The 13164-nt window shown below is 43.3% G+C and overlaps 1 protein-coding gene across 7 annotated transcripts in view; it reads left to right on the plus strand.

Annotated features, from left to right (window-relative positions):
- The window catches only part of JADE1 (jade family PHD finger 1), a 104621-nt gene that overhangs the window by 65993 nt on the left and 25464 nt on the right, over positions 1-13164 (plus strand). For 5 of the 7 annotated variants that reach the window (XM_056489091.1, XM_056489087.1, XM_056489088.1 and 2 more), the window contains exon 2: positions 8542-8619. In XM_056489091.1, the coding sequence (XP_056345066.1) occupies positions 8568-8619 (52 nt within the window). In that variant the 5' untranslated portion in view covers positions 8542-8567. Of the gene's footprint in view, positions 1-1711; positions 1893-2981; positions 3160-8539; positions 8620-13164 lie in introns of those variants that run through there. The other 2 variants (XM_056489090.1, XM_056489093.1) reach the window with 2 other exon arrangements.

Here is a 13164-nt window from a genome sequence, read left to right on the forward strand (position 1 = left end):
GTGTGTCACCGTGTTATCCAGATGCCCACGAGACCCGTCGCTTCTCGCCGCGGGCGAGGAGCGGTGTGCGTGGGAGAGGAGGTGTTCGGTGTGCAGGAGCACCTTTGGTTCCCCCCCCATTTACCCCCCACCCCCAGTCGCACTTGGATTTAGTTTGTGGGGGGGGAAAAAAATGCTTGGAAAACATAAAAACTGCTCATCGGTGAAATTAAACAGAAGTTGCTGTTGGGAGCGGGAGAGCCGCAGCCGGTCAGCCGCCCGCTGGATGGGCACCGGTGGGTGCTCGGCTGGAGCCGCGGAGCGCCGGGCTGTCAGAGCTGGCCCTGTCCCCCCAGGCGGGCGCGGCGTGTCTCCTGCCGGAGAACAACTTGCCCGAGCCCCGAAGTGCACGTGTTTGAGAGTGGGAAAAGGCGGGGAAATGTGTGCGGCGCGGGGCGGCATCGGGGCAGCGGCCGGCAGGTGCACGGCGACCCCGCCGCGCCCGGCCCCCGCCCCGGCTCCGGCTGCGGGAGTGAAGCGGGAGCGGGGCGGGGGGCGCGCAGCCAACTTGGGCAGGACGCGGGGGGAACTCGGCCCCCTCCCGCCACTCGTGCCCGGCGCAGGCCGAGGGGCGAATCCGCGTGGCCGGGCCGGAGTTTGTGGGCGAGGGAGGGGAAAGGCGGCCGGCGGTGTCGGGGCGCGAACGCAACATCAGAGGGGGAGCGGCGGCGAGCGCCCCAACTCGCTCGGGCAGCAGTCGGGGCAGCTCCGCGGTTTGCCTCTTGCCTGCTCCGCTGCCTGGCGAGCGGGACGGAGCGGGGCTGCGGCGTTTCTGTGTAACGGGCCGCTCTCCCCGGGGAGGTGAGTGCGGCTCCAGCCATCATTCCACTTGTTCCTGTTAGACAAAGCCACCCTGCCCGGCCCTGGGCTCGCGCAGTCGCCTGCTCCCAGGAGAATTTTGGTTGTGATTTTTTTTTTTCTTTTTTTGGGTGGGGGGTGGACGTTTTGTTGTTTCGGTTTTATTTGTGGGATTTTTTTTATTATTATTTGCTTTTCCCTTCCCGTTCGCGCCCGCCCGTTCGTTCCCGATAGGATGATTTTGGGAAGGGTGGAGGCAAAGGGTGTTTGTTTGTTTGCACCGCCTGCTGGTTGGTTTCCTGTGACAAGAGGTGATAACACAGTTTCCAGAACTGTCTGGGAGTGGGAGGAGAGACGGACACAGAAAATGAGCTCGTCTCCGAGCTGCCGCTCGATCCGCCGTCCCGTCCACCCCCTACGCGGCAGCGCGGCCACGGGGGCGGGCGGGGAAGGTGCCGTGGCCGTTTTCGGCAGTGACAGGGCTCGGAGGGAGAGGCGGCGGAGCCGGGGGCACCAAGTTTGATTTGCAGCCGTGGCCGAGCGGATTGGTGCGGCCGGCGGCGGGGAGGAGCGGCAGCCGGGAGGGAGGAGAAGGAGGGGGCGAGCCGGGCTGCTTCCCATGGAAGCCGGCGGCCGTGCGGCTGGCCGGGAAGGTGCCACCCCCGCGGGGGAGGTGTAGCCCGGCGGCGCCCGGGCCGGGAGGTTGCTCCGTGACCTCAGCCGGCCGTGCCCCGGCGGCTGCCGCGAACCCGCGGGCGCGGTGCGGGGCCGGAGCCGAGATGGGATCGCTGCGGAAGGAGGATGAGGAGAGCCGCCCTGAGCGGCACCCGGCCGGGCTGGAGCTGGCGGTGGGCGTGAGTGCCGCTGTGGAAGTGACTCCCGAAGGCTCGGCTCTCACCCTGCGGGGAGGTGGCTCCGATCCCGCAGCCGTGGGCGCGGCGGCCGGGGCTCAGCGCACCTGCGAGCAGCGCCTGCAGCTGGCCAACTTCTCTCGGCTCTCTCCGGCTCCCCGGCTGATGGCCTTTTCTGAGAAAGTTTATTAGGTTCACCCGCAGGTGAGAGCCGGGGCATCCTCAGATCCTTCAGCCCCCACAGTAAAACAGGCTGTGGGTGACTGGGCTGAGTGGGTGCACGTAGCTGTGAAGGAGTATCCAAAATTCCAGTGGGATTTAGCAACACATTGTAGTTCATGTTTTAATGTCAAAGGTTGAAGATGCTTTTATGCCAGCCCCATTTTTTAGAGAAAAATTTAGCTGTTATTTGGAATAATTTCCTTTTTAAGCAAGTGCTGCCTTTTAACTGAGTCAGAAGCTGCCCACACTCACAAACCTAAACCCTTCATAAAAGTTATGCCAAAATATGCTTGTTATGATTCTATTTCTAGAGGTTTCTCACACTCAGTGGGATATTGTTGAAACAGCAAGGATTGTATGTTTTAGTGGCAGGAATTTCCCTCTGGCTTCAGATACCACTTGCTCCCTACTTTTGTGCTATATTTAATACATATGTCTAAATAAAATAATAATAATAATAAACTCCCCTTTCCTCTCACAGCTGCAGATTTCCCCTACAGCTTCTCTGGTTTCATTCCCAATTCACAGAACCTAGTAAAAAAAAAAACTTGCAGTCTTTCCTCAAATGTTTTCTCCATGTGGTTAGTACTGCTGCTTCGTGCTCCTGTTTTCAGCTGGAGATGACCAAGCTGGTACCATTTCCTAGGTGGAAGAGATGAACTGCAATAGGTGCAGGTTGGGTTGCATTAATTCATAGAGCCCAGTTTATGCATGGCTCAAGATTTTGGATGGCCAGTTTCACTCACTCCCACAGTTTGGGAATAATTTGCTGCCACTGCTCAGGTAGTAAGTTAACATTATGAGCTGTCTTGCACAGGTGCATAAATGAGCATGTGGGTTCCTGAGAAGTGTTGGGTTGATACAGCCAAATTGTCCTTCTCTCTTGCCTTGTGAGATTTTGAATAAGTATGCTGAATTGGGTAGAAATATTCCTTGTGGAGAACACTGTTGGCCTTGTTTGGCCAAGTAGTTTGTGTCGTGAGACTTGGAGGTTTTTTTTCCTCCAGGTTGAACGTTTGTGGCTTTTTGCACTGTGAATGGTGCTCCATAATACTGGAATATTTCATATCAGAACTCTCCTTGTATCTTTGTGACTATAAGATGTTGCTGTGAAAGCTTTTATGGAGTTTTAAAGTTTTAGGTGGATTTTAATAATGCATCTTGTTTCTGATGTGCTTCCTTGTTTGTTTGTTTGTTTTAGGCCTAGGGTAAAAGCAAAAAAGCTTCTGATGTCAGGTGTCAGTGAAGAAGATGTGGTGTTAAAAATAAGCTATTTTAAAAGATCCCAGTAATAGAAGCCAAATGTCTCCATCTTCTCTCCATTTTTATTAAGCAGTGTCACACTTCACTTCCATTTGTACAATAGGTGTTCTGAAGCAATTTCTTGTGTACTAGAGATAATGAGGTCTTCGTTTCATTGCAGTTAGTGGGTTACTTTCAGGAAAAGCCAGTTTTTCAGTTTGTCTTCAGGGTGTACATCTGTCATAACTCTGCTTTCTTCCCATTCTGTCTTTGCAGCTGTTCAGTGCAGTTTGTTATAGTGACACCCGTTAACATGGTTACAGTTAATTGTCTGTCAGAGTTTGAATTATACACTCTTTTACCCAGGGGTTTATACAGCCCTTGAAAATACTTCAGTAAGAATTGTGCTGTGGAAAACCTTTGACCTGAGGATGTAGATTTTTCCATGTATAATTTTTTTTTTACAATCTGGTTCTGTTTAGCTATTTGCATAACAAGGACTGACACACTTTACATCTTTCTCTTTGATTATCTCTCTACTTGAGGTCAAACTGAGTGAAGAACTATGTGGGGTTTTTGACTGTGCACGTGGTATGTGGCACATGGGTGTATGTGTGTGTATGCTGTTGTCCTAGTTTCATGGGGTAGTGTCTGGATTTCTGCTCTTTGCATTTTTTACACTCTTATCAGTGCAACTCCTGGGACTCCTGTGTGGGAGAAAAAAAGAAAGGTCTTGACATCACTGTCCAGTGGGGTCTTTGGGTTTTGTTGGTAATTTATCTCTTGGAGAGGTAAGGATGGAGTAGCATGGTAATGAACACTGCTGAAAATAGTGAATTTACTGTACTGTGTCTGGTTGCTGAGTCTAACCTATTGCACTGCGTCTGTCATCAAATACTGGGAGGCAAATCTACCTATGTATGCCTACCTGCAACTAGTTATTTGTGTAAATTTAGATGCTTGTTGCTCAGCTCCACAAGGATATGTAAATTCAAATGCTGTTTTGTAGCCTGACATTGATTATATTGGATTATTGTCTAGTCATTTCATTTGCACAGCATCTACAAGTATTTTGAAAAAGACTTCCCACACTCTCCAAAATACAAAAGCCAGTTGCAGGTGGTGTAATTTTACCTTCAAAAACAATTTGAGCTAAGGCATCATCAAAGTCCAGCATTGCAATCTTATGTTTAAAGTTTGTATCTAACCAGTGAGTAAAACCAAGAGTTTAACTTCCAGAGCAAGCACAACTAAAAAGGATGGAAAAGCGACTGGTGATGTGTTTGTGGAAAACAGAGCAGCACAGTAGGGTGTGTTGCAAGCTGTACTTGGCCTCACCAGTGCTGCCCTGGTGTGGCCAGCTCATCTGGGGGTGACTGGGGATATGAAGGCATGGTCTCTGTCCCATTTGTGCCATTTATCATGGTGGTGTGGTTGCATGAAGCTTGGATGCTTTGCTGCCTGTGGAACTGGAGTAACATTGCCAGCAGAGTTGTGGCTGTTTCTCGAAAGCTGGCAGTATCTGAGCCCAGTTTGATTCCTCCCCAATAAATGGGTAAATGTTATACTGGAGTGCTCAGGGGAAGACGTGATCAGCATGCCATGTTTGGTCTGACTGATTTCTGAAAGGATGGTTTTAACAAAAGGAAACAGTTGTCTTTTGAGGAAATGAAACGGAAAGTTTATATACAAAAGTTGCTGACTTATTAAGAATTCACAGGAGTCACTGAGAACTGATAGGTAGTGTGGCTTGATGATGCAGCCTTTGTCATCTTAGGGTTGTTGGACTCTGTGGCAGCTTTTGAAGTGCTGGGCTTTCTCTTCAGGTGAAAATTGTGTTGGGCAAACTCCCTTTTGGGGCTGGTGTAAAAATTTGGGGAAAAACAGGTGTAGAAATGCTGGATAGAAGGTCTCACTCACAAGCACTACTGGCTGACTGTGCCCTTGCTTCAGAGCACCATTTGTTCTGCGAAGGGCTTTGGGAGTGGTGCATGTGTGGGTGCAGTGGATGTTTTGTGGAAACTTCTGGGCTGGACAGCAATTACGTGATTGCATGCACTTGGGAATTGAGCTCAGTCATCTGGGTGTCTCTTCCTGCCCTGCAAGTGTTGCAGGCTGGGGTGCATTGCTTTTACTCCTGGTATGAAAGCTGGCCTCAAATGTTTTACTGTTTTTATGCTTACATGTGAATTCTCTTTGCTTACAGTTATAGTGATTGTAGTGTATGCCTGCTGGAGCAAAGAAAACTTGCAGTATCAGTCTGCATCTAACCATCACTATCCATAACCCATGTTTATTTTTAATGTGGACTTTTTAACGTGTTTCTTGTGTGACTTTGAGTCACCCACCACCTGACAGAAACCAGTAGCCTTTGAGGCAGAGGCACTGGGATACCCTTAAAACCAGAAGCATTTCAATCTGCATGGTTATAAGTCTTACTAGCTGCTCCAGTGTTATCTCTAGAACATGTGTTCTGAGCTGTGGATATGAGCATCTGGTGGCAGCAGTTAAAAATTATTTTAGAGGTTGGAAAAAGCTGTTCTTCTAATGATGAAAGTTCCAGGGGGTTAATCTTACGGGGTATGAGTCTTGCTCTAAGAAGCCAAATGCAGTTTTTATATCTGTGATTTAGCTCCCTATTAATTCAGGTTAGGTTCAAATATGGGAAAGTGAGATCTGAGTTTTAACCTTTTTTCCCCACCCCAAAATGGATCTAGAAAACAATCTCACAGGAGCTTCACCAAATGGGATATTCTTTTAATGTTACTGTTGAGAGCACAAGCTTTTCAGTGTGGCCAACTTCAGATGCCTGACTAGAGTGGACAAGGAAATTAGCTACTTTATTTAATACTCTTACTCAGGAAAGTCGCTTCTGCTCCGGCTTATTTCCTGAAAACCTCTGGAGAGTGCTTTAACTGGGAGGTGTGATTACCACTCTTTCCTTCAAACAGCAACCATAAAAGAGATGTTCAGTTTGTTTTTTAGAAATATTTGGTAGGAGGACAAAGGTTCCATCTCTTTCCTTATTTTTTTGAACTTGCAGGAAGTTTGTTAGAAGAACAACTGAAAATGCATTTGTCCAGAAGATGTGAAGGAGCAGAATTCCAAAGTTTCTTGTTTATTGCAAGTTCACAGGAATGTCTTAGTGTACATACACTCTGTTATTTTGGTTAACAGTGTATTATGCTTTTCAGACCATGTGGGAAATAAACCAGGAAGTGAGAATTTTGACCAGGAATATACAAATTACACTTAGGACAATTTTCCTGTATTTTCTTCCAAATTTTCTTTCCTTTGCTTATGAGAGATTTTTGCTAAATGAACATCTTCTTTTACATTGCTGTTGTTAATATGTGAATAGAAAAAGTACCTTACAGATGGATATTCATCCTCCTAGTTTTGGCCTTGTAAGAACTAATTGCTTTTTCAGTTGTGTCTTAGCCTGTTTTGGATCTGAATGTTGGCTTTCTGTCTTTCTAAGTGACTGTATAGGAACTTGGCTCTGGATCTCCTGCATTTATACCAGATCTGAATTCAGTGGGTTTTGATGGTCCTGGCTGGTCTGTGTATTTATGCACTGGCAGCATTTCCATCTCCCATACACACAAAGTTCTGGCCTGCTTCAAAGCAATTTTTGGAGAGAATCCTTCTAGCCCTGTAGGAGGCTGCTGTTGATGATTCTTTATTCTCTGGCATCAGACACTGTGTGAACTTTTACTCTATGAAATGATGACAAAAGGTCTGGGTGAGGTGAACCATTCAGCTCTGTAGTGAGCAAAGTGTGCAGTTCAAAACTGTTACCTGTTTCCATGACAGGTGTATTAAATCCCACTCTGAAAAGTCAGTCTGTGGAAGGGAGGCTTCCCCCTAACTCTGTTTGCACTTGTAATATGAAAAAGGAGGCAATCCTGCGATGCTCATGCTCTTAGATCTGTATTAAGTTCTCTAGAAGTGTAAAATAGAGTCTCAGGTTCTGCTTCTTGTGACTTGCTAGCAATGACAAAATGAATTCCCTCAAAAATGCTAATTTCTTTTTATATAAATCACTTCTGGAAGAGCAGATAGTTTTGTGCTCTATTGTAAATAGTGTCAGGCTTTGTTAGGCTTTTTGGGTTTTCTTATTTTGGGAATCAGTCTTATAGAAGTTAAAGGCATTATTGAATTTCTTACAATGAGCCATATTCTCAGTGAACAAAGTTGAAGTAGTTAATTCTTACACTGAAGGACCAATGGAAGGAGTTTGGTTGAGAGGTTTTGAGGGTGTCCAAACTCTCATGGAAATAAAGTTAGATTTCCTGCACTTAGCTAGAAGCAAAAGAATATTTTGGCATCTGATCTCCAAATCTTTGTGCAGAGGTAGGTGTGAGGGCTTTGCTGCCAGCAGAGTGCCCAGACCTTGTTGATACCATGATTGATATATGGTAAGCCAAGACTCAGGGGTTTTGATGTGCATCTAAAGTCCTTGTCAGTTTAACTTATGGTGGATATGCCTTTCTGGACTTGTCTTGTCATGTTTTTTTTTTCTGCTCTTCAACTTGCACTTTTTAATAGCTTTCTACATGTAAATACTAACTAGATATTTACAGCTTCCTTGTTTTTTCTGAATTTGGTTTTGTTCCACAGGGAATGCACGTGAAAATGTCAATGCCCTGAGAATAGCAGTTAAAAAGATGTGGAATTTTTGGCCTTTTTATCACAGGCCCATATGCCCATGACTTTGGTATTGGTAGGAATCTGGCAGTTTGGAGGAACTTCTGAATAATCATCTGAATAATCTTACTCCAAAAGAACAGTTAGTGTTAGGCATGGAACTAGAAATGTGCCTGCAGGAGGAAGTAACCCTCTCATCTTAGAGGGTGGTGCTTTCCAGGGCATAGATGATGCATGTTTTGTTAATCTGGGAAAACTGGGCTTGCTACTGCTGATGTTTCATTTTTTACGTGTAAGTGGATGACTTTAATCTCTGATTTCGTAAATCTGGCACTTTAAACAGGAATAAAATTGCTCCAAAAATATATTAGCCAAGGTAAATATTTACACAAGCAGTAAAAATGTTATTGTATTGCAAATCTAGTGTCAGAATAGGCAGGGTGAGTTAAGCACATTGGCTGCTGGTATTTAGTGATTTTAACACCTCTCAGGACAAAACAGTTTTTTGGTGGGGAGAAAGCATCAGTGGGATTGTCATTGCCACTTTCCAGCTCGTTCACCTGTTCATATGATAACAGCCTGATTAAGCATCTTTGAGAGGTCGACTGTTCATATTTCGGCTGCTGTTGGAGTTGTTTGTTTTCCTTTGTGTGCTGTAAATGCTCGCATGCCATCAGAAGCACAAGTTGATGACTGTGTGTTATTACCTGGGGTTAAGTGCTGTCTCATTGCTTCCCAGGCTGCCTGCTGTTTCCCGGGGAGATCATGAAACGACATCGGCTTCCTAGCAGCAGCGAGGACTCTGACGACAATGGCAGTAAGTGCTCCTTTGGTGTAGAGTGCAGGAGGTTACGAGTGGGAAAACGTGTTCTAATGCAGTGTTTCATGTGCCAGAGGCGTTTTGCATATTGGTTGAGCTGGTAGGAATGTGTGTTGTAAGGATCTAGTTTTGAACTCAGTCATTCTGAGCACAGGTGGACAGTAGATCCAGGATCCCCCCATTGAGCTGATGTATAGTTTTAGTGAGTAAGATAATGCAAGATTAAAAAGGTCAGTGGTCATCTTTGAAATCTTGGCAAGCAGCATAATTTATCATTATAAGGACAGAGTGAGCATGGAGACATCTACTGACACTACCCATAGAAGTTTGCATAAGGATTTTAAATTTGCTTCAGTCTTCCCATACCCTTATGCAGTGGGAAAGTATAGTGCTTTAAGCTTAAGCAGAAAAGATTAACAGAGCATGAAAGTTGTTCTTCATAGCATTTGAAGATTTTCTTTGAGGGATTGCTTACAAGAATTTGAATTCAGCAAATCACTAATTTGGATACAGAACATATTTATAGTTTTTAACTGTTTCTGTACTGATGTAACACTGTGCACACACTGTGGTATCTCTCTCTGTCTTGTGTTTGGATTTCATTGACTGATAATATTTCATTTAAGCAGAAAAAAGAAGGGATGGGGGGGAGAGACAAAATAGCAGTTTGGGGAATGTGCCTAGATGTCTTATTTGCCCAAACGAGCAACTACATTGCACTTGACAATACTGCAATTACAATTGACAATACTGCAGTTTAGCCAGTTGTCAGAGAGGTTTTCATGGTTTTAATTTGATCTATCTGGGTGCACATCTTCAAACCTGAGGGGTTTTTTTGTAAAATTTCAGTCTGAAAATGATCAGGGTGATTTCCTAGGTGCTTTTGAAAGCTTCACTCTGAGAATTTATCCCTGTAGTACACTGTGGCTCCGTGTAGGTGACTGCTTCACCTGCATTCATTTCTAAGGTGTGTCTTTGCTGCCTGGGAATCTGCTCAGGTATGGCCAAAGCTGCCTCTTTAAACAACCCTAGGCAAACTGTTGCAGAAATGAAGTAGTAAAGGTGAAGGGATTAGAGAAGGTAAGAACTAGCAGGCTGATTAGGAGTTAATCCAAATAAGAATTGAGCAAAATCTGTTAGAAGTGAGGAATTTGGCTTGATTTTGAAGAGCTACCTGCAGTTGGGGGATTTTGGAAAAAGAAACCCCAAACAAATCAGGCATGTTTTTATTGGCTAGAAGTTTAATTTAAGTTATTAAAATTGGAGTTAGTGTATTTCCTTAAAGGTTATGTGTATGTCTCAGAAACAAAAGTGTTTTTATTTGTAAAATAAACAAGTAGCAGCAAACATGATGTCTTCCATTTGAATTTAGCTTCACCCTTTTTTCATTCCTTTGTAAAATAGTGTTTCATTTTAATAATAGTCTTTATTTTCACTCAACTGTTTTTTTTTGAGCCTTGTGTGACAGCTTTTACCAAATAAACTATGAAGCATTTAATCTTGGAATTGAAGTTCTGAAATAGATACAATTGACTGACCTGTTGCTGATTACAGCGCTTGTTTGTAATGTTATTTGAGTTATCAACTTAGTAAATTATATTTTCCACAAAATCTGTTCCATAGATCATTATATAAGAAAATGAGTTTGGGAAAGAAAAGGAAACCTCTTGCTCTTTTATGATGTATCTATTTTAAAGCCTGGTTATTGCAAATAACTTCGCTGAATAAATTGCATGGCAAAGGTAGTGAAATTTGAAGTGTTTTCAAGTATTATTTGAAATATATACCACTTTCTTTGCATTACACTTGGTTTTTCCTTGATTTTTTTTTATTCATTCTATTACTATATACATGTTCAGAAGGATCAAGGGTTATTATCAGAAGCCCAGATAATGTTTAATGTGGGGTCAGCACTTCCAAGGTTTTTTGTCATTCAGACTTGCCTGAAAAGAATGACTGACTTAGCTTAGGTCCTTTCCACTTTTCCTGTTACAGGAGATACCAGTGGTTCCTTGCAACTACATTTGAATGTCAAGGGTGTCTCCTTACAGGTTTCACCTTCACAGGATCTCTCTTGCCTTTAGTAGAATTACTGATTACTCTTTACTATGTTTGTGTCTGTATTCTTACTTTGCCAGTAGTATCTTTGATCCACTCTACTTGCAGTATTCTTAGAAGGGTAAGCAAGTTTCCCCCCGCCCCGAAAAATATAACAATTTCTGTTGAGTTTTTGTGGTGTGTATTGAGGGCTACAAGTTTTTCACTAGCTTTGTTTCCTTCTCAGAGTTTCCAGAGGCTGACAACAATTACATTTGACTATTCTGGGTGTTTCAAAGAGACATCCTCTAATCGAAAAGTTGAAATTTTAATTTTTAATTAAATTTTATTTAATTAAATTTAAAATTTAATTTTTTTAAATGAAATTTTAACACCTTGCTGGAATGTTGTTGGCAAACACCTGTTTCCTTTTCAGTCAGGGGTGCCTGTTGACCCTCCAGTGGACTTGTTGCATCATTATGAGCTCTATGGTCTTTGAGCTTAGGGCTCAGCCTTGCTCTCCCTCATCCTGCAAAATGAGGATTGTGCCTCCAGCTGCTGCAGTTCTGCAGCTGAATTTGCATACTGTGCTTTATTAGACTGTGATCAGGCATCTCAGGTTCATAATGAGAATCACTGAGTAAATGCATTTGGGGTAGCCTGTATGATGATGCTTTTTGGGGCTAGGCTCCAGCATGTAGGCTTGTGCAACCTGAAAGATATTTTGGCATGAAAAAAAAATCTGCATTTTATTTTCTTGAGGTCAGGAACCTGAATATTTGGAATGTAATAGTAGTGATGCCACTAATAATGGAATTTATTAAAAAAAAAAAAAAGTTGTTTTGCATTGGATCACTGAGCTGAATCAGTTTCCTTGGTAGTCACAAGGAAACAAAGCTCATACTGAAGTGCTAAAAATACATTATTCTGGAGATACAGTAGTTCTTCAGAAGGAGAAAAAGGTGCTCTCATTTTGTGAGATGAAAGAAGGGAGAATGGCTCTCATTTAGGGGTGAAATACAGCAGAAAAGAAAGCTTAACAACATGGCTGCAATCCTAGAGTGTATACGTGCATTTACTGACTCATGTAAGATATTTTAGTGTGAGTGGTTATGTGTTTTTTGCAGTATTTTAAAGCCTTGCAGCTTAAAGGCAGCACCATTGCTTCCCTCATCACTTCTTCTTTGCCCTCTGACTTGATTCTTTTCCTAAAGCTAAGCTCCCAAAACTATTTATTTTATGTACTTCAACCTAACTACTAGAAATGGTTAAGCTGTGTCCCCTTAGAATCAAAATTCTAAATCCTCGCTTCAACACAAAGGTGAAATAGCGTATTTGAATCACTGGGCAAGAGGTGTCAGTGCCAGTTTTGCCTGGCAATTCTGCAGTTAGTCCCTGGATACCTGAGCATGTTCTCAGGGATTTCATTTTCTGAAATTAGAGGTCACTTTTGAACATCTTACCCGTGAAATATAATTGAATGAAAAATGACTACAGGCATTGCTCTGGATTTTGAACTTTTGTCTAAATACAGAGGAATGGTGTTGAGAGAGGCTTGGGGAAGCGCTTAAGAGTTTTTGCTCTTGAAAACTTTTCTTCTTTAGTCACCTGGCAGAGCTTGTTTGTTTCTGTGGCCTTCCAGATAGCATAGCAACTAAAATGGGCATTCCTATTATCCAGGCCCGTCATAAAAGCCTTGTGATGTACATGCTGCTTTCTTCAAGCCTGTAGAAAGGAAATCAGTAATGTTTGCCTCAAATCCATTACACTCCTGTTTTCTGGTGGCTGGCTGAGGTTTTGATAGTTTTTAAGCAAATTTTGTTACACTGCATTTCAGCTTGCTGCTCTGTTGCTAAACCTTTTTTATGTTTTGGGGTCTCACTCTAATGAAATGTTGGATACTGAAGCTGTTTTAGCTTTCCTGCTCAGTGTTTGACACCTGGCTTTTTAGCCTTATTGGTCTGTAAATCTGCAAAGGTGGTTTGTGCTGAATATCCTGTATGCTCTTTCCTGGGGAGATCAAGTTGTGCAGTGGAGGAGTTCCCATTTATAGCTTCAAGGCATTCCTTTTTGCATAAATTGGTTTGACATGTGGACAGCTTGTTTTTGAGAAAGGTCTGAAACTCATGGACATTTGTGTAAGGGAAATTGTGTGAAATCCAGGCACTCCTTGGTGTAAAAGAGAGTTTGTTCACTGTTTTCCATGAGCAAGGAATTCAAAGCATGATTTTAGTCAGACTTTACTTGCTTCCATGATGCTTTTTCTTTATTTTTGGGGGGGTTATCAATTTATCATAGTCCTACATGCAGAGTGTCCAAGAGAAGAACTGAAGACACTTGCAGGTGAAAAATGCTTCAAGATTTACAGAGTTTCACGTGAGTTCTGAGAAATGAAAGATTTAATACCTATGGATTATGGAATAGAGTTCTGTAATTTAGGCAGACTGTTATTCTATCATTGCTAAACAAATGTTATTTTAAAGTTAAACGAATTTTGCCAATATC

This window comes from Oenanthe melanoleuca, chromosome 4, assembly GCF_029582105.1.
Source record: "Oenanthe melanoleuca isolate GR-GAL-2019-014 chromosome 4, OMel1.0, whole genome shotgun sequence".
NCBI lineage: Eukaryota > Metazoa > Chordata > Aves > Passeriformes > Muscicapidae > Oenanthe > Oenanthe melanoleuca.